This window comes from Sander lucioperca, chromosome 6, assembly GCF_008315115.2.
Source record: "Sander lucioperca isolate FBNREF2018 chromosome 6, SLUC_FBN_1.2, whole genome shotgun sequence".
In the NCBI taxonomy this organism is placed as follows: Eukaryota; Metazoa; Chordata; class Actinopteri; order Perciformes; family Percidae; genus Sander; species Sander lucioperca.
Window position 1 is genome coordinate 18,790,280 of NC_050178.1, and position 20,052 is coordinate 18,810,331.

General features: G+C 40.7%; 1 protein-coding gene across 1 annotated transcript; it reads left to right on the plus strand.

Moving 5' to 3' along the window:
• Nucleotides 1-2,070: 2,070 nt before the first annotated feature.
• Nucleotides 2,071-9,516, plus strand: tmem74b (transmembrane protein 74B). Its single transcript, XM_031277223.2, has 3 exons — nucleotides 2,071-2,209; nucleotides 3,988-4,272; nucleotides 6,996-9,516. Exons 2-3 carry the CDS (start codon nucleotides 4,045-4,047, stop codon nucleotides 7,647-7,649), a joined length of 882 nt encoding a protein of 293 aa, XP_031133083.1. The 5' UTR covers nucleotides 2,071-2,209; nucleotides 3,988-4,044; the 3' UTR covers nucleotides 7,650-9,516.
• Nucleotides 9,517-20,052: the final 10,536 nt, after the last annotated feature.

Genomic DNA, 20,052 nt, shown 5'->3' on the forward strand with positions numbered 1-20,052 from the left:
CTTTAGTGTTCACTGTTCAAGAGGTTATTATCCACAGAGGTTTCCTCCTCTCCAAAACTAATAGCCTGGGAAAACCCTGACGAACTTCCGGCAAATTTGAGATTTGCTCTGCAAGTCAGTCTGGCCAAGAGCCCATTCAAGCCCATTTGCAATTTTTCCAAATCGAGACACCAGAAAAACCGTTGAGGCGGGCTTTACACGATGACGATAGCGCAGCGACGGCGAGCAGCTTTTTGTTTACATTCAACTATGACGGCCACCGTAGCGCAGCAACCCGTTGATGCCGCTGTCGCTGCTATGTGATGGCCCTTTGGAAATGGGCTGCGAATAAAGCTTGTCCAGACCCACTCTCAGTTACAACTGAGAAGGATCTGGTATCAACCAGGCTACAAAACTAACGGACTGCTGATTAAAACCAGTAAAACACAAAATAAAACAGTTTCAGTCTATTTTTTTTTCCGATTCTGTCCAGCTTGTCGGCAGAGGGGTTATGAGCCGAGCTGTCGCTTACATTTGCTCAGCTTGATAACTTTAGATACAGACATCTGATGACTTTAATCCTTCATCCGGTTAAAATATATAGTTAAAAAGGAACCAAGGTCTCAAAAGTGTATACTAAAAATGTGGCTTAAAACTGGAAAAAAAGTCCATTTATGACAGATTCTGGCTGACAACCACAACGCATGATGCATAGAGAGGATATGACGCCATTAACAGGAGACCAAATGTAATGGCCGGTTACCTTGAATAAAAGTAGCCTACAGATTTCTCTGGAAACATTTGGGAGGAGGTATAAGTACACAACTCAACAGCATATAGCACATAGGTCTAGTTGTTTATTGACATTTTAATGCAGAAAAGTTACATCTTTAAATGATTTAGGCCTACACCGAGACTAGCTGTCCCTTCTATGATGGATTTCTCTCCGTATGACTATTGTTAAACATTATTTGGTATCTATAACAACATGTCCATGCTGCTGCACTAGGTATGTGTTGCCATGGTAACCGGCATGGTTTCTTCTTTTACACACACCAAGACGGAGCAGGTTTTTTATGAATCTTCCAAAAAATCTTTCACATTTTTTCGCTGTGAGATTAAACAACCAAAACCACTACCCTTCATTTTATTATGTGGAGTTCAAAGCAGTAGGCCTACTGTATATGTTGATATGTTTATTCTAAAGGGACATTTTCTCTGTGTTTCACAGGATTTTCATTCAAACTGTTGGACAGATGTTATTTCTGTTCAAATCAGAGGGGCGTCCACTGTCTTCATCCCAACTGTTTCCTATGTTGAACTGAACAGTTAAACGTTGCTTTTACCTGCAAAATAGATTTGACAAGACACAAGAAGATGTCACACTTTGTGGTAATTTTAACTATTTATTATCTCATGGTAGTTAGCAGTGGTGGAGTGTACCTAGTTATTTACTCAAGTAGGCCTACTTGAATGAGTACAATTTTGAAATACTTTATATAAATATTCCATTTTATGCTTCTACTACATCTCAGAGCGGAATACTGTACCTTTTACTCCACTACATTTATCTGAGACTCAAAGTTACTTTTTATTTTTTCCATAAAAAATTTTTTATGTTATGCTTATATAATTTAATATAATATAATGCAGTATTATACTGCTCATCTACAAAGAAGCTAAAACATGGCTCCACATTGACCAACTACAACATTAATATACTTTTACATCAATCTGTTAGTGATAAAAACAGAATAAATGAGAGAGAAAAAAACACATACACTTGTAAAATGATTTAGGCTATAGAGATTCCACATTCATAAGCCTTCATAATTATTTGGGGCCATAACAAAATTAGGAAATGTAGTAAAACAATTGCCTTTTATTATAGCCTATTTGCACTTTCCACAACCCTGGCTCTGTTCCAGACAGATATTACTTTTAATATACTCGTTTTATCTTCTGATTAATTGATGTCACACTTGCATTGCACAATGTATTTATTTGTTAATATTCCCCACCACACCTCTCTCCACCAGCTCCCCGGACACCAGCACAGAGAACCACAGGCTGCTTTTGCGCATGGTCAGTCTCACCTCGGTCCTCACTCCCTCCCTCCCTTCCTCCCTCTCTCTCCCTCTCACTGCATCCTCCTCCTCACACATGATCCAGCAGCATCCATCTCTCCGGATGCGTCTTGATTCCCGCCTCTTCGCGGCATCAGCACCAGGTAAGACCCCGCGCTGTCATCCCGATCACTTTACGCGAAAACCTCTGATGGATATCCCAGCAGATGATCGATGCTATATCCGCGATGATTATTCGGATTCGGCTCAGGGGAGCGGGCTGGATGCTGCCTATAGCCTTGATACCGAATCCATCCCCGGTGTTTCCCTCCGGAGAGTACGCTAATCGGCACTTAGACTATGTTGCTCGGTTGCATAATTTCAGTCAGAATTAGATCCCCCTTTGACCCGGACTCTCCCTCCCCTCTCGGTCCGTGTTGTCTGCCATCAGATCGGGATAATAATACGTGTCAGTCGGTGTGGTGCTTATCAGTCCCGGTTGATCATATCTATCTCTCTCTTTCTCTCTCTCTCTCTCTCACACACACACACACACACACACACACACACACACACACACAGGTCCTTGTTTTGGGCTGTGTGGCGCATGACAAGGTCACGGTGGTATCGGCCGGACAGCTTGCCCATGGGCACTCAGGCTGTCTTCCTCTGCGGGCCACGGGGCTTGATGTGCTGATAAATGGTATCTGTGTCAGTGGGCTACTTTAGCCTGGAGCTCCCCGGAGATTAACCGGCTGTAGAAACAAAAAATGTTTTCCGGGAGGGTAGAAATTAGCCTAAACAATTTTTTTTTGATGAAATAAAACCTCAGGGTATATTAAATGATAGCTGCTATAGTAAAGGCTAACAGTGTCAGGATGATATAGGCTAGTCTTGTAATGCAGCTTTAATTCTGCTTTAATATTCACTCAGGCTTCTGACTGTAGGTTAAAACCGGGTGTGAAACCGCTGTGTGAACACATAGGCGGCTGAAAATCGCTTGCACGAGGTTTACACCCAGCCCAGGTGTTAACATTCACAGACTTACTTCATTTTGTTGTGAACATTTTAAAGGAAATCACTACATGCATGTTTTTAAAGTGTTGATGAGATGTTAACATCTGTCGCACTGTTACGTGTGTGTGTGTGTGTGTGTGTGTGTGTGTGTGTGTGTGTGTGTGTGTGTGTGTGTGTGTTGGAATTGGAATTTTTAAAGTGTTGATGAGATGTAACATCTGTCTCACTGTTACCTGTGTGTGTGTGTGTGTGTGTTGGAATTGGAATTTTTAAAGTGTTGATGAGATGTAACATCTGTCTCACTGTTACCTGTGTGTGTGTGTGTGTGTGTGTGTGTGTGTGTGTGTGTGTGTGTTTGTGTGTTTGTGTTGGAATTGGAATTTTTAAAGTGTTGATGAGATGTAACATCTGTCTCACTGTTACCTGTGTGTGCAAAAGTGTCCCATTGAGAGTGGTTTAAAAAAAAAAGAAAGAATATTACTGTTCTATTAATGCTGTCAAGATGGTACAATGAAGATTTTATAGACTAATGATATGTTAGCCTATTAAATCTTGATATGAAAACTATAGGCTAGCTTTAGAATAAATGTAGTGGAGTATAAAGTACAATATTTTAAAGTAAACCATTGTAAAATAGATAGATACAAAGATAGTCTAATACTATCATTAATAGGCTACAAATAATACTAATAATTTTGTGTATGGCATCACATTTCATACACAAAATACAGATATGGCCTCAGTTACAAACGATAAATATAATAAGATTACTCACGGCTGCATATAAAATATCAGGCTGCTGATCACTATTGTATAGATTTATACCCCAGTATAGTAGTAGCAGGCTTTTACTTAGTTTTAAAAATTAAAAGTAGCCTATATTTATTTCTCTTGTCCCTTCTGTCATTATTTTGTCTCTATTCAGTGAGGATAATGCAGAGCGGAGGGATGGTGAAGACATGAGCAAATCCAACAGATTTCGATGGAGTCCTCTTTCAACGGCGTAGAGCTCCGGGAGCTGCGGGGTGGAGGAGTCCGCCGAGGCGTGTCTCCGACGCCGGCCTCAGCATCCTGGACAGCGGCCACAGTGGGCTGCGTCGCCCGGGGCTTCGAGAACGCCTCCTACCAGCAGGACGAGGAGCATGAGCACTGCCAGCAGGGGGTGACTGAACCACATGGTTGTCCGCCCTCAACTTCAGACAACAGTAAGGTAAGTTTAGTGTTGTTACCAGCCGTTGGTTGTATATTTAGAAGTATTTTTGTGATTTAGATGTCTTCTGTCATTATAAAATGTTTTCCCGGGCAAACCCATCTACGAACGTTAAAAATTGAAGAAGAAGAGCAGGGTGGACTGTGGAGGGGCTAGCAAAGTAGCTAACGTTAGCAGCTAACTGTAGCAACCTCAAAATGAGCCGGTCGAAATACAAATTTGACAAGTGAATAGCTAGTTATTTACGCTACACATTTACAATTTAAAAACTGGCCTCAAACGTAGCTTGGTCAACAATTTAACCTCCATTTTCACATTTTAAACTGCTGGTAACCATAGCAACAACAGTATTACTGCTTTAGTACAGTAGCCTCCTACTCCACTATTTAACAGTGATATTATTCTGCATAATGAGTGGTTTAACTTGGACAATTCCTCTTCCAACCTGTAGGGGGACTGAAGCGGGAAAAGTGCTTTAGTGTTGCTGTAATGCTAGTAAACTTTTTGAATGCATGACTTTTACTTGTAACACCGTATTTTTTTTATACTTAGTGCTATTGATTCTTTTACTTAAAATATCGGAGTACTTCTTCCACCACTGGAAAAGCCACAACGCAACGGCAGTCTTTCATACTTAGAAAACATGACCGCAAATACATAACAGTGCTCTCTCTCCATGACTCTGCACTGCTGGAAGCAGACCGGAATCCTAAGTACAAGCTAACGCTGAATCCCAAGTTAAACAAAGCATTATGGACAGGATAAACCAGGACAGCAGCAGATTGTGGAGCCAACGTGTCGCTGAAAAGCCTCAAGCTCTCAAGCCTCATATCGATCAAAATATATACTCCTACCAAAGTAGTGATTTACAACCAAACAGGACAACATTGAAGGTTACACAGGGAAGTCATTACATATCAGAAATTCACTTAGTGGGGAAAAAAACACTGAAGAGTTTGGTTACACAAGATTCAAGCAGAAACATTAACAGAAAACATGATATGCTTTGAAAGCCATCTGACATCTGGTCCTTGGCTCAATATTTACCTTTTCTGAAATAGTACTGTAGCACTTTTACATTTTAATTGTCTTTTGTCATTAATGATTCTAACAATTATTATTTACAAAGAAACCTTTTTTCTAAATTAAGGGATTTGCATGTTTTGTATTCATGGCAGCGGTCTAATGAGCTATTTACTTACTCCACAATGTGACTTAAAGAGCCCCTAATATACTCCTTTTCAGCGTCATATTTGTACTCTTGGGGTCTACTAGAATAGGTTTACATGCTTGATGTTCAAAAACATACTGCCCATTGCTGTAGCTCCTCTGCCTGAAACACTCTGGCTGCATCTCATAACCCTAGTTTAATAGCGCCTCGACTCCTCGGTCCTCAGCTGAACTGGAAGTTGTTCTGTCCCTCCTTAGTGAAGGCCGTCTCAAAGCTCTTATTTCTGCCCCGAGGAGCAAGCATCGAGGAAGGATCATTGAGGAGCTATAGGCGAGGATACACGAGAGCAGCCTTCCCGGAAGCCGTGCAGCTGAAGGAGTTGCTAACTCCGTCCACACAGCTGACAAATTCATGTGATGCTTCAGAGGAAAGGACGTCTCATCCCTCTACAACACAATTTCTCATTGCCTCTCTCCTCCCATGATTTCCTCACGTCTCTCCCGTGTGAGGAAGGGAGGCAAATGGAGGACTCGCGATCACGGAAGGCTTGTATCATGTGGATGCGCCAACAGTTTTGTTGTCATTACTTAGAATTCCTCATGGGGGAGACAGAAACTACGCTTGAAATGTGTGTTTTTGTACTTTATACATCTATTACATACACACAAAAAAACTATATCTATAACATATCTGTAACTATAATACACTAAAAGACAGGAAAAATCCCCAAAAGCATAATAGAGACTCTTTAAATATTGACGCTAAGGCCCTGTCTTTAAAGTGCACATATTATGAAAAAAACACTTTTTCTGGGATTTGGGATGTTATTTTGTGTCTCTGGTGCTTCCACACGCATACAAACTTTGAAAAAAAAACCATCCATGCTGTTTAGAGTGAGATACGGTTTCTGAATGTGTCCTGCCTTCAGTCTCCGGGTGAGCTGTTCAAAATCTGCACGGCTTTCTACGAAACTAGCCGAAACGAGGAGCCTAGGGAGCTAACCAGTAGCATAGCACTAGCATGTTAGCTCATTCTCAATGGCAAAACACTGCTACAACACACACAAATTCATCCTAATCTACAAAATAAATTGTATAGAACTACTTACATGTCCCTGTTCTGCAGGTATTCCACGCAAAGTTGGAAGTGCGCCCTCGTTTAGAAGAAGTCTCCCGGCTAATCCTGCCTTGTACAGACCGAAGTTGGAGAAACAGCTAGCTAGCTCATATAATCCTTAGCTAGCTACTGCGCATGTGCGACTGCCAACAAAGATGTTACAGCAGTGAGAGGTCTCACTCTGTAGCTAAAACAGAAACCTGAACACAGGGTGAAAAGAGGAGCTGCAGCAATGTGCAGTACAACAAAAATATGGTGTTTTTTGAAAATTAAACCATGTAAACCTATTCTGATACAATATCAAATTACAATTATGAAGCTGAAAATGAGCATAATATGGCCACTTTAATGTCTTCATCATATTGGGTTTCTTCTTGGTCATAAGCTGCTTTCGTTTATCCTTTTTTGTCTTCTTTACTTTGTGTTCTTCTTTCAGCGGGAGCAGCAGCATCAGGAGCTCTCTCCGCGGCCGTACGATGAGGAGGAAGGAGGTGGCGGGCAGGAGGACGGCCTGGACTTTACCGAGTTCAACCCCGCTGATGACCACACTGCCGACTACGGCTTCATCTTCGCCCTGGTGTTCCTGGTGAGCGGGATCGTCCTGGTGGTCATCGCCTACACCATCCCGCGAGAGGCCAAAGTCGACCCGGACTCGGTGTCGGCCCGCCAGATGGAGAAGCTGGAGATGTACTACGCCCAGCTGGGCTCCCACCTGGACAAGTGCATCATCGCGGGCCTTGGCCTGCTGACACTGGGGGGGATGTTCCTGTCCGTGCTGCTCATGGTGTCCATCTGCCGGGGAGAGATGTACCGACGCAGGGCAGCGTTTGTTCGACCCAAGAGGACTTACGGCTCCATCAACCTGAGGATGAAACAGCTGGCGACTGGAGAGGCAGAAGGAGGCGGCGAGGGCGGGGACGGAGTGGAGGAGTGTTTGGCAGAACATGCAGAGACACGGAATAACATACAGCCGGGCCCGAGCCGGGACTCCAAATCAGAACCAGGACCAAGCAGAAATCCTCCTCCTGCTGCTGCTGCTGCTGCTGCTTCGTCCTCTTCTTCTTCACCTGCTGTACATGGAGTGAACTAGCTGTCCTTGATTTTCACTCTGCAATCTGCCTCCTCTGAGTGAGTTGCAAAATGTGGGTTTACAAAATGGTGCAGGTCGCCCCATTTGTGCTAACAGAAGAAGCACATGTTGAGCACAAGGCTCTCTGCTGGAATGACCCAGCTTTGGCCCAGCATTTTGGGACAGATAAGTTTCTGGGATATTTATTCCAACCAATCATAAAGGATGTATTAAAAAGAAAAGAGGGCTCAACTGGTAGAAGAAGAGAGGTAAGCTTATGTTAGTGTGGGAAAGAGCACATTTGGAGGTGAATGGTTGTATCAAAGATTACAGTTTTGATATAAATCATAGTACGTTTATCAGAGTTTTACAAGAGAAAGCACATTGTGTCCGACAGCCCAGGAGGTTTCTCGTCGCTGCAGAAAGCAAGATTAATACTTTATTTATGAAGTCCAGTGTCGATGCTCATCTATCAGGCGATCAAAAGATGTTCAACGTTTAAACCTAGCCTTATTTTAAGCCCCCAATCACAACACATACTATCTGACTCATCATGCTGCTGTGAACATCACTGGAAATCTATTATACATTAGTCATTTGATAGAAAAGCGTTACTGGACTGTCTAAATAAAGTGTGAATGGAAGTGTGATGCTAGTTCTCGCACAAATAAACAGAGGCAACATTTTTTAAAGTAATATTTCACTCATTTACACTCACCACCAACATCTGCAATAAATGGACATAAACGTTATGACAACTAGAGCCTGACAGATAAATTGGCCACTGATCGATATCCCTGGTTTAAGTTTAAGTTATGGCTTTATGTTAAAACACCCGTCGATATATCATTATTACATTTCTAAGCCAAGTATTGGCCTCAAAAACCCAGAATCAGTCTGCCTTTAAGCATAACTAGACTGCACAAAAAAGGTGATAAGTTGAACACATGCACACAGCTTGCTTCTTTGTGTTTACTGTTGACTGAACAAACTGCTGCTTTCTGAGACTCTCTACCCAGTTAATAACACAGCTTTAATATTTCCATTTTCAAAATATTCTTAGTGCAACATTTTTGATTGGCTTTAATTCACCAAAAAGGACAGAGCTGCACAATAAAAAATAGACATGTTTCATAAGGAAATACAATAAAGTACAGAATAGGAGGAGGTGTTAGAATGAGAACAGACATGAGTCACTGTTGAGAGGCTGACACACATTACCCAGAAAGCATTGCATCAGCAGCCCAAAAGGTCTTCTTACAGGATTTGTTAGTCAGTGATAATCTTCTTCCTTGACTTTAAGTTCTTTTTTTTTTTTAAAAAACCTTTGTGTGTTTTGACCTCCTCAACAACAACATGAGAGTTTTCATCACAGCAATGTCTCCACCAGGCTAAATCGATTATTGGGTAGTTTAGTTTAGGGATTGGACATGTGTTTGAAGGAACAGCTGGAAAAGACATGTCATTCTGCAAGTGATCAACACTTTCACTTCTGGTGGCTGAATAAATGAATGTTCCTTTCAGTAAATCATTAGTCAAACATTACATTGAAATAATTACAACCCAGATCTCAAAAGTATCATGTCACATCTCTAATGTCTCATGCTGCATCACCCAAAAACTGTTGCCTCATGTTTACTAATAAGCATTTTTTTTTTTAATGCTCGCATCACTTTCCAACAGCATCAGAGAGGGAGTCTTTGTATCATGTTGCAAGTAAATATCCACTATTCTCCGCTCCGTTGTGCGAACGATTATATTTATCTGATATTTAAAGGTCCTGAGTGTTGAGTGGACAATAAAACTAGCTACCGTGCTACATGCTGGTCGCTGCTGTCATAAGGAAACCTCACAATTTCACCTAAGGTACTCAGCCCATTAAATCTATAAAAATAATAATAATAATAATTCAGAAATGTGCTTAAAATAACAAATTGAATTCAGAAAAACAAACATCAAGGTGTCTTGTGACTGACTGCAGCCCGGGGAGAAGAAGCTGGTTTTGAGTGGAATGAACCTTTAATGACACAGCGCCTACTCCTTTGTATTATATGTAATCAGATGTTATTTATGTCATGTAAGGATACTATATGCCTTAATGAGTAAACACACACACTGTAAATTGTGTATACACAAATATTATTATGCTAATGTATTAAGGTCTGTATAGTGAGCCAATTAGCCAAGGGCAATGTAGCCAAACACACACACACACACACACACACACACACACACACACACACACACACACACACACAAACACACACACAAAATGTCCTCACTTGTCAACTGACCTCACAAGCGAGTTTGTGGCTCTGTACTTGTAAGGACATCTCAAGTGTAACACACACCAACATACTAATCTCAAGCTGTTTATTAAAATATGTACCACATTTTTATTTCACAGTACAAATATACTGTAAATACTACGTGTAGACGTGTCTGATGTAGAGGACCAGCAAAAGCTAAAATGCTCAAAAACCAAAATACGCAACGCAGGTATGCAAAACCTCGTCACAGTTTGATCAATTTATTTCTGTCAGCAGCAACAGTTTAATGGAAACATACGAAACCGAGCCGTGAACAGCTGAACAATTGGGCTTATATTGGGCAATATTTAACATTCAGATGAATTCAATAACAAACGACTCTGAGGTATATGTAATAGTTAGAACCTATCAGGGCTGAAACTAATGATTTTATTAATTGTAGATTTATATGTCAGAAAATAGTAGAAAAATAAATTAAATGTCTTGTTTTGTCTGACTAACCATCCAAAATGAAAGAAAACCAGCAAATATTCCTATTTTAGTGGCTGGAACCAGTGAATTTTTGGCTTTTCTTCTTAAAAAAATGATGTAAACAAATATTGGATTTTCTAAATCAATTAGTTGCTGATACATTTTCTTTCGATTGACTAATCAATTAATGGACTAATCGTTGCAGTTCTAGTAGATATACAATAGATCAATTGCTAACTTTAAAATATATGATGACTGACGATTAAAAAGAAAGCACACCAAGCTTCACTAAAATGTTCTGCAGGTAATTAAGAAATAATTCAAATTCATTTATTTTGAGATAAAAGCAACTAACAACAGGAGTGTCTGTTAAAGATGTTAAACAATATAATGACATGATCCATATTGGTCAGTACTGTTCTATAATCTCTGGTTGATTTCAATGACTTCGCCCGTTACTGCTGAGGTGTCCTTGAGTAAGAAAATACTCATTCTACAGGCTTCTGGTGGAACGTGCATTTATGTGAGGCCGCTCCGTGACTAAATCTTAGAAAGGAAACATCAGCCTTATGTTTGGGAATTATAAAGACTTGCAGGCAGGACCTTTGGAGAAAGGGGTGGAAATGTTTGAAAATGTTCGCCGTACCGACAGTCAACATTGGTTTCTTTTAACCGTAACCGCGGTCGCTCCAAAACTGTAAGGCAGTACAGTTTATTTCAACCCAACTCATGATCTTTCCCTTAACCTAACCAAACCTTAACCACAGCTGCGTAAAATCTGAAAACGCGTGTCGTTCTGAAATGCAGTTACAAACGATGCATTTTGTCTTTAAAGGAGAAATCCGGCGAACGCTGTGCAACCAGTAACCATTAAAATAGCTCAAGCACGGCATTCATCGTTTGACTGATCGTGACCCAAGATGGCGCCTGCCTGTATAGTGAACGGTACACTACAGTCTTTATAAACTATCGTTTTAATGAACTGTCTGTACACTTATGTAGGGACCCTCATTATGCTACAGTGGAAGTGTGGTGCTATTTTGAGCCTTGTTAGTAGTATAGAAACAGCAATTTATTTTTACTTTCGCATGCCCCGACGACTAGCGTTGTAAGCTAATTAGCGGTTTGCGCCAAAACTGGTCACATTCGATTAGCATGTAAACATATCCCAAAGAACGGTCGACTCAGTACACATGTTATTAACCCCTAGGTTGATGTTGCGCCGGATATGTCCTTTAAATTTGAAGGACATGTTGAAATGTTTTTAATAGTTTTTGTACCGTCAAGGTAATCCTGCTGTATATAAGTGAAGGAACGATGCCGAGTCTTTAAGCTCTGTTATCTATAGGAACCTGAGGTGATTGTTGGCCTGTTACCTTTAAATCTCCCTGAGTCATGCCAGCAGTTTTCTCACCTTCTCACTTTCACATCTACTTATGTCTAACTATAACGAAAACTGTGAGCTCACGCTGAACTTTAGAAATAGCTTTATATTTCTTATTTAATGCTTTCTAAAACATACACTAGTAACATCTAGCAGTTTAGGCATTAATGCCCACAACTACCTGTGTGCTGGTGTTGTTTTCTAGTTTTCTACTACACTAATGAACTGCAGGTTTATTTTCAAGTGTCTGATGCGTTACTCTTACCTGCCCAAACAAGCCAACCTGAAGTAGTAAACTAAGGTTGTCTTTAATATCCATGACAGACAAACCAAATTACATTTACCCCCATTGGGATTGGCTGCTGCTGCAGCAGCAGCAGAATTGTCAGTGGCTCAAAATCTCAGCAAATGAAACCAAAACTGTCATCATGATAGATAAATATGTACCGTTAGAAGTGAGTGAAAAGATGTTTGGGTAAACTGACCCTTCAGAGTTGAAATTGTCTTTAGAAAAAATGATTATTTGGTAGAGCTTCACTTCCTAATTCCACTTCTCATGTCTGTTTTGGAAGTGAGCTAAAAAACATTGTTCCATTAATAAAAAACCTGTGAGCGATACATCCATGTTTTTCTTCAGTCTATGGTTTGAGCGTAATACATTTGTATTGTTTAGGAAAAGAAACAGAAATGAGTAAGTAAACTCATGCAGAAGACGTTTCTGTGTAAGAGGGAAGGAGATAAAAAGATGTGGGAGAGCTGATAGTATGCAGCAGAGACGCTGCATGACGTGAGGGGATTCTTAAAAAGATGGATTTTCAGCTTGCGGAGGAAGACAGGGAGTGACTCTGCATGACGCTAAAACACTTTCTACGACACATTCAGGGTTTCCAAGAATAATTACCATAGGCATACACAGACAGGCACAACTCATCTTATGGTTTTAAGGAGCATGAAAAAGCCCTTTTACACTGATTCTTGTCGAGGGATCGGGTTCAACCTGCAGGTCCTCATTAGTGGTGGGGAAACAACACAGCAGCAGGAACACAACATGATAGAGGGAATGATTGCTGCTGCAGGTCGGGCGCATCCGGCTGGAAGAAAAGATGTCTGGAAGGGTTTTAGACTGAGTTGAGTGAGACGGATGGATTGAATCAGGTCAGGATGAAGCTGAGAGATTGTTGATTGCCTTTGTGTAAAAACTTAAAGGGGAAGAAAGACGATTTTACACATCAAAGTCTGTTTACAGATTGTCAGCCCAGTCTCATGGCAGTTCGTGAAATTGTTACGTTATTGATTCTATTGATTCGTGAACAGGACACGATTATGTCGTTTTTTTCGTGTGGTGATTACGAATTTTAATTTAATGTATTTAAATGGGAAGCATGTTTCGTAATCACAGCACGACAACGGTAGGGAGTAGTATGAAAAGCAAAAAAAAAAATCTGCGTAGGGAGGTTGGTCGGGGTGATAGCTGGGTCAAACAATAAAGGACTTTCACCCCGGAGACCGGGGATCACGTCCGCCGTGTTGTAGTTCCTTTCCGTTATTCTCTTCCTAACCACAACCGTCCCGTTGTTGTCGGCGTGTCCTGCGTGTGATGGTACCTTTCCCAGTTCTTCTTTTCCTAACCTCAACTGTCCCGTTGTTGTGGCGTTTCATGTCCTCGTTGTTGCATGCCACAGAGCCCGCGGATCGCGTCGCTGCGCCCGGGGATCGCGTCCCCGTGTGTCAGTCCGTCCCGTTGTTGTCGCTGGCGTGAGGCGTTTAATTTCCCCGTTGTGGCGTTTAATTTCCCCGTTGTTGCATCCCCCAGAGCAACCCAGTGTCATGGCAGTTCGTGAAATGGAAATTTGAAAACGTTCAAAAATTGTGACCTGTACACGAAATAAACGAGAAAATTGTGATCTGTACACAAATTAATAAATCAAAATAACTTGACTATTTACGAACTGGCGTGAGACCGGAGCTGTGTGGAGTGATAAATGTCCTCAAGTGACGTCACATGGAGTTAGAAAGCGGTGAGCCTACCACACCTCTATAGCTGCTCCTCTCTGCTGCAGGCTAGATGCTGCAGGCTACATTAGCTGCTACTAGCGTAACACACCTGAATCTCACACACAAATGTCAACAGGTTGAGTTACATTGTGGGTTACATAGGCACCAGGTTTTGACAAGGAAGCTGTGGAGTAAAACAGACGATATCTCTGGTTCTGCAGCATTGATTTAGTTACATACAGTAGACATATTAGGGCTGTTGCTAACAATTATTTTCATTATTGATTCCTCTAGGGGTGCAGCTTTTTTATTGTCTTCTTTGTAGATGAAATGTTTAGTCCATAAAATGTTGTAAAATAGTAAAAAGAAAAATCCAGAAGCCCACGTTGGCATAATTAAAATGCTCGTTTTGTAAGGAGGAGAGTAAGGACGTGGAAGTCTGGAGCGTCTGAAAGGAAACTAAACTATGTTTCTGTTCTTCTGTGACGCATCTGAATGTCAGGACACAAACACGAGCACCTTGACCATAGACAAAGAAAATCAATCTTTATTCTGTCGGCAGCACGATGACTCTGTTACCATAGAAATAGTCTATTTATATCAAGGACTGTTGGTAGAGCAGTTCTCGGATGTCATGGAAAGTCCTTGTGAAGGCACGGCAGAGGAGACAATGTTAGACACCTTTATAACCTCTTGATTCCCCAATGAGGGAAATATATAAACCTGATTGGGGGGGAGGGGAAACAGAAGTCCTTTGTGGGAATAAATAGCACGTTTTTAGTAGAAATCATTTACAGGTGGAAGATTTCCAAGAACCAAAGCTTTATTTCACACCAAGCCATGGGCAACATTTCGCTGGGTTGTGAGAACTTGCTGCAGGGAATCTGACAAAGCAGACAACAAAAAAACCCTGGCACCATTGAAAGTAAGCTGAATTAGCTATTAGCAGTTGGTGTTTGCAGTGTACCCATGGTTGTACAGACAACTATCGCGGAATTACTTTGATACTGAAGTACATTGAAAATGTGATGATTCTCAGGCAAGTTCTTCAGTGATAAGACAAACTGATCTCATGAAATGGCGTATGTATGACACGCCAATTCGTACGCCATTATTGGCGTGTTATAAAGACTCATACTTGCTTTTTAGCGTGTTTATCAACGCCATTTGGCCTCCATTGACTAACATTACCTTGCGATCGCGTGTGAATTTACGCCGTAGCGAGTAGTATGAAAGGGCGAAAATCTGCGTAGGGAGGATGGGTAAAACACAAGACGTGCCCTCAGGAGACCGGGGATCGCGTCCCGCGTGTGACCGCGTGTGACGTTTCCTTGTCCCGCGTGTGACTTTTGCTAAACTCAACCGTCGCTTTCTTCTTTTACTAAAGGCAACCCCGTTCTTCTTTTCCTAAACCCAACCGGTTCGTCTTTTCCTAAAGTCAACCGTAGCTTTCTTCTCACGATAACACGTTGTTCTCGCGATATTACGTTCTTCTCGGGATAACACGCCAAGTGCCGATAACACGCCAAGTGTCGTGTATGTGTACGCCCGCTCTATACAGCGCAGACATACACGCGGATAGCTGAAAAAGCATACAGATAACACGCCACTTGGCTTAAGAAAGTTGCCGTGTATATTTACGCGAAGTCATGATACCACATTGGATAAGGAGTGTCTTTTTTGGTCTGTTTTTTAAGTGGATTTTAGTGGAGTTTATTTGCAGTGCACATTGAAGATAATGTCCACTGCGAATATCCTCGGAAAGTGTAAGTGTGACTTACACTTTCCGAGGATATTCGGTATGTGTGTTCAGAATTGACTGAGTTATGACTTTTGAGTTTTAGTGCAAATCCTTACAGATTGAAAACCTCTGCTCCAAAGGAATACAAAGCATACACATATACGTGTAGTTATATATCCGTCTGATGAGCAACCTCTTGCAGTTACACACACGTAATGAGTGGCCGCCTCTGAACAAAAACATCCCCGCCTCGCCCTTCTCCACACTGAGGGGTTCGAGAGGTCAAAGGTCAGTCACAGCAACAGGGTTCCCGCAGCTGCTTGGGATTCAGTGCTTTACTCAAGGACACTTTGAGCAGCCGCTTGCAGGGTTCTGACCCCGAGCTCAGGCTCATTAATCATACACGGCGTGCTGCTGCGGAAAAAACAACCACAGAAGGTTGCCAGCGCTGTGAAAACAAGCTCCTGGTAAAAAAAGAATAACTACAAGCAACTGAAAATAGAGCAAAATGACAGTTTACACCCAAAAAGCCCTCCAGTTTTGTTCCGCTTAAACACTGAAGAACAAAAAAAGACTGAAAGCTCCTTCCTCACAGGCTGGAGCCGGATGCTTCCCTTTATGTACAGACGCAATATACACAAAAGGAACACACACAGCAGTAGCATTTCACTTAGAGACTCAATGAATGTACAAATGAATGCTGTAGTCGCAGCAGCAGCAGTGTCACGCAATATCACAGTATCTGCCGGTCACATTATATCAGTGCAGTCGCCTTGGAAACACTATTGTATAAACATTCCTGCTCTTTCTTTTATTATTCTGTCTTAAACGAGTTATTGGATGTATATTTAATGAGATAAAGCGATATTTCACTCATTCATTTTTGGGTACTCGAGCAGAACTAAACATTTTTTTGCCTTCAAAATAAAAGCAGAACAGAAAGGCACCATGTGTTACAGCAGCTGAATTTAAATGTAACATTTATAATATAAAAAAAGAAACTATTCCATCCAGGTAAAATATCGCTTTTTAGAAATTAGAATGAAATGATATGCATATTAAAGTCTTTGAAATGTATGACAAAAAAAAGGACTACGTAGCCTGAGAAAGAAGTTGTGTGTTTGTGAAGATGTGAATCTTTTTTCAATCAATATATGACAATGAAAGTGACATTTAGCACAGAAAATTAGTGGCAAAATGGACTTTAAAGGGATATATCACTTGTATTTTAAAGTGGTTTTCTACAGCAGTTTTACTGTCAGCTGCTGGAAATGTTTATAGAGTACATAGTTCTTAGAAGGAAACTGATTCATTCGGTTGTACAGAAAATATGAATTAGTATACGTAGATATTTGATGAAATGTAGAAACAACATTTTAATAGTACTTGAGAAAAGTGACATATCCTTTTAACCTAAGTGAAAACCAGGGTCTCTAATCTGTTAAAATGCAGACAGGGGTTGTTTTAGAATTTGGCTCAGTGTTTTCACTTTTTAGTCTTGAAATAGTGTTTTATTAGTTAGTTAAAGGGTTTTGTCTTCCCATTTTTTTAACACATTCTGTCCTAAAATGCAAATGTTGAAGACAAATTGGTTAAAAGGCATCCCTTTTTTTTAACAAGAATTGGAGCCTTTTCTTGTGTGAATTGGTAAAATAATGAGCCTTAAATATTTCTTGATTCAGAAGCCCTTTGTATACTGGATGTATGAAACTTTACGCAGTTGTAAGGCGGCACTTTTAGACAAAAAATGTGAAGCTTCTTCTTCACAAATTTATCCTTTTCCTTACAGAATTATTATATCAAATTGTAACATTTGTTTTAATCCATGTTTTAAGAATGACTTTATAAGATTCTTACCTTTTGTGGCACAGATTGAATACCTTCAATTAGACACACAGCATGTTATTACAACATCAGCTCCACAAAGAGTGAAGAGTGAACTTGTGTGTTCATTCGAAGAAGTTTTCCCTCCTGATAACAGAAACAATCAAAGTGGAAATGAAATGCTTTGAGTTGCACTTAGCCCTGGTTTGCTCTTTGGTGTTGTGAAGAGCACAGTTACTAGTGTGTCACTGCAGCGTATGTTGTTAAGATCATACCATATCATAATCATAAACACTTACAATATCATCAGTGTTTATTTTTGGCAACTCACAATATCAATTTTTTTAATTCTACTCAACTTACTTATAATTCCTTTTAAAAACATCTAAATTAAGAATCAAATAAAAGATGAATGTAGAGAGTTTTAAATGTTCTATAACAGAAGAACGAGAAAAGTAATGATATGTTCTCACTAATGAAATTGATCCATTGAATACACAGTTTTTACGTCATGGTTTGGAGAAACGGGCTGCTTTGTGTGGAGGCAGTGAATCTGCATGTTATTATGTGTGACGCTCTAAAGATGTAAAGATGCCTTGTTCCTGTACTGAGGAGCTGTATACTGTAAGTAACAATGATGCTGATTTTTAGGTATGATTTTGTTAACGTGACCAATAAAATCCCTGTTTGTTGTTTTTAAACCTATTGTGCCCACGTGTCTCACTGGTTGTTTGTCTCTTAAACTCCAGCTGAACTTAAATACATTCTAAACATCAGAAGAAGTATTTAGATCCTTTAGCCTACTTAAACATACGTTATGTCATTTTCTACCTCTAGGGGTCTCTCAATCAGAACAATCACAACAGAGGCAGTTTGGTGACGTAGCGTTGGATCATGGGAGTTGTTGTCTTCGCCACCATTGTAGTCATTGCTGTGTCAGCTTCTGCCGGTCAGTGTTAGAAAACTGTCTGTGCTTCTTCGGCAAACAAAGGACGCATGCAGAGGGGCTGTGAGCCGAGCTGCCGCTAACATTTGCTCAGCTTGTTTCTCTGATAACTTTAGATCCAGACGTCTGAGGACTGAAATCCTTCATCCGGTTAAAATATATAGTTAAAAAAGACCAAGATCTGAGTCAATTCAATTGTATTTATAGTGTCAAATCATAACAGAAGTTATCTTGGGACACTATAATTTATAGAGATCCAACAATTCCCCCAAGATCTAAAAAGTGTATTGTAAAAATGTGGCTTAAAACTGGATAAAAAGTCCATTTATGACCACATCGACAGGAGACCAAATGTAACGGATCGTTACCTTGAATAAAAGTACACATTTCTCTGGGTTTGAACATTGTTGTAAACATTTGGGAAAATGCACAACTCAACAACATATACAAATAGGTCTAGTCATTTTTAGGCATTTTTTTAGAAGGTGTGAGAGTTTTTTTCGGTTGAACTCTGATTAAAATGAATCATAATAATCTACCGGAGATGAAATAAAAGCACGAATGACCTTCTGGTAATCAGGTTCGACAGAGAAAAGCCTGGATTTTTTAGATGCTCCTCCGCTGATAAAAAACATGATTGAATTAAATTTTGTATTTTGTATTTTGTATTTTGTAATTTGTTTTCCACCGAAAGGTCAGTATCAAATATTACACCCAGGTTAATGAAAAGGAGCCAGTGTGTTTTATAAAATGGGGATTTACTTTGGGCGACCGAAGTCATCTTGATATTGGGATGAGAAATCACATCATATGTGTACATATGTATATTGTCATCTTGAATTGGACTAACTCTTTGTTGATCAAGTGTAAGTAAACTGGCTCCATGTTTCTGTTTTTTAAAGTTCTGTCCTCTATCACGGCAGTAAAGACAAAGCCAGTGTTTAACAAGAGTCTACAGCCATGCTGATGTTTACCAGGTAGCCTACTATATCACCATCTTTAGTGTGTAAGCATGCTAACATGAGCTAATTAGCACTAAACCCAAAAGCTGAGGCGCCAGAGGATCTGTTATTACAATTAATTTCACTCAAAACAATGTGAACCTGCATGGTGGGGTTGTCTTGAGCAGATGTTAGTACACCTTTTTTTTTAAAGAAATTCTTTTGGGAATTTTAGGTTTTCATTTGATTGGACAGCTGAAGACTTGAAAGGGGAGAGAGGGGGGAATGACATGCAGCAAAGGGCCGCAGGTCAGAATCCAACCCGCAGCCGCTGCGGCAAGGACTTAGCCTCTGTAGATGGGCGCACGCTCAATCAGGTGAGCTACCAAGGCACCCCAGTGTTTCTACACCTTGATTGGAGTCCACCTGTTGTCAATTCACTTGATTGGACATGATTAGGAACAGACACACACCTGTGTGTATAAAGGTCTCACAGCCATTAGGTGGAAGGAGCTGCCGGCAGTCCCCAGAGACAGAGCACTGTGTTTAAAGATAGTTTAATGGCACTAATCCATAACAACATCAGAGTGTGTTTGAGGACAACAATAATCCAGCTGGGACGCACACACACAGACGCACACAGATGTTTATCGGTGTTTTAAGCCCCCAACATCTCCTTCCAGGCAGCGCTGCCTGGAAGGCACTAGGATTAGGCAATGGTTATGGTTAGGGTTAGGTGCCTTGAAGTCAACGGTCGCAGTGCTGCCTGGAAGGAGACGTTGGGGGCTTAAAACACCATCGAGCCACACAGACACACAAAGCTGGAGGATATTACAGGTACTCCTCAACCCA

What these genes read in the sequence shown, in the direction of transcription:
- tmem74b (XM_031277223.2), top strand. Translation starts at nt 4,045, where the DNA reads ATGGAGTCCTCTTTCAACGGCGTAGAGCTCCGGGAGCTGCGGGGTGGA. An exon ending in CAACTTCAGACAACAGTAAG is followed by an intron (nt 4,273 to 6,995) that starts GTAAGTTTAGTG and finishes TTCTTCTTTCAG; the next exon opens with CGGGAGCAGCAGCATCAGGA.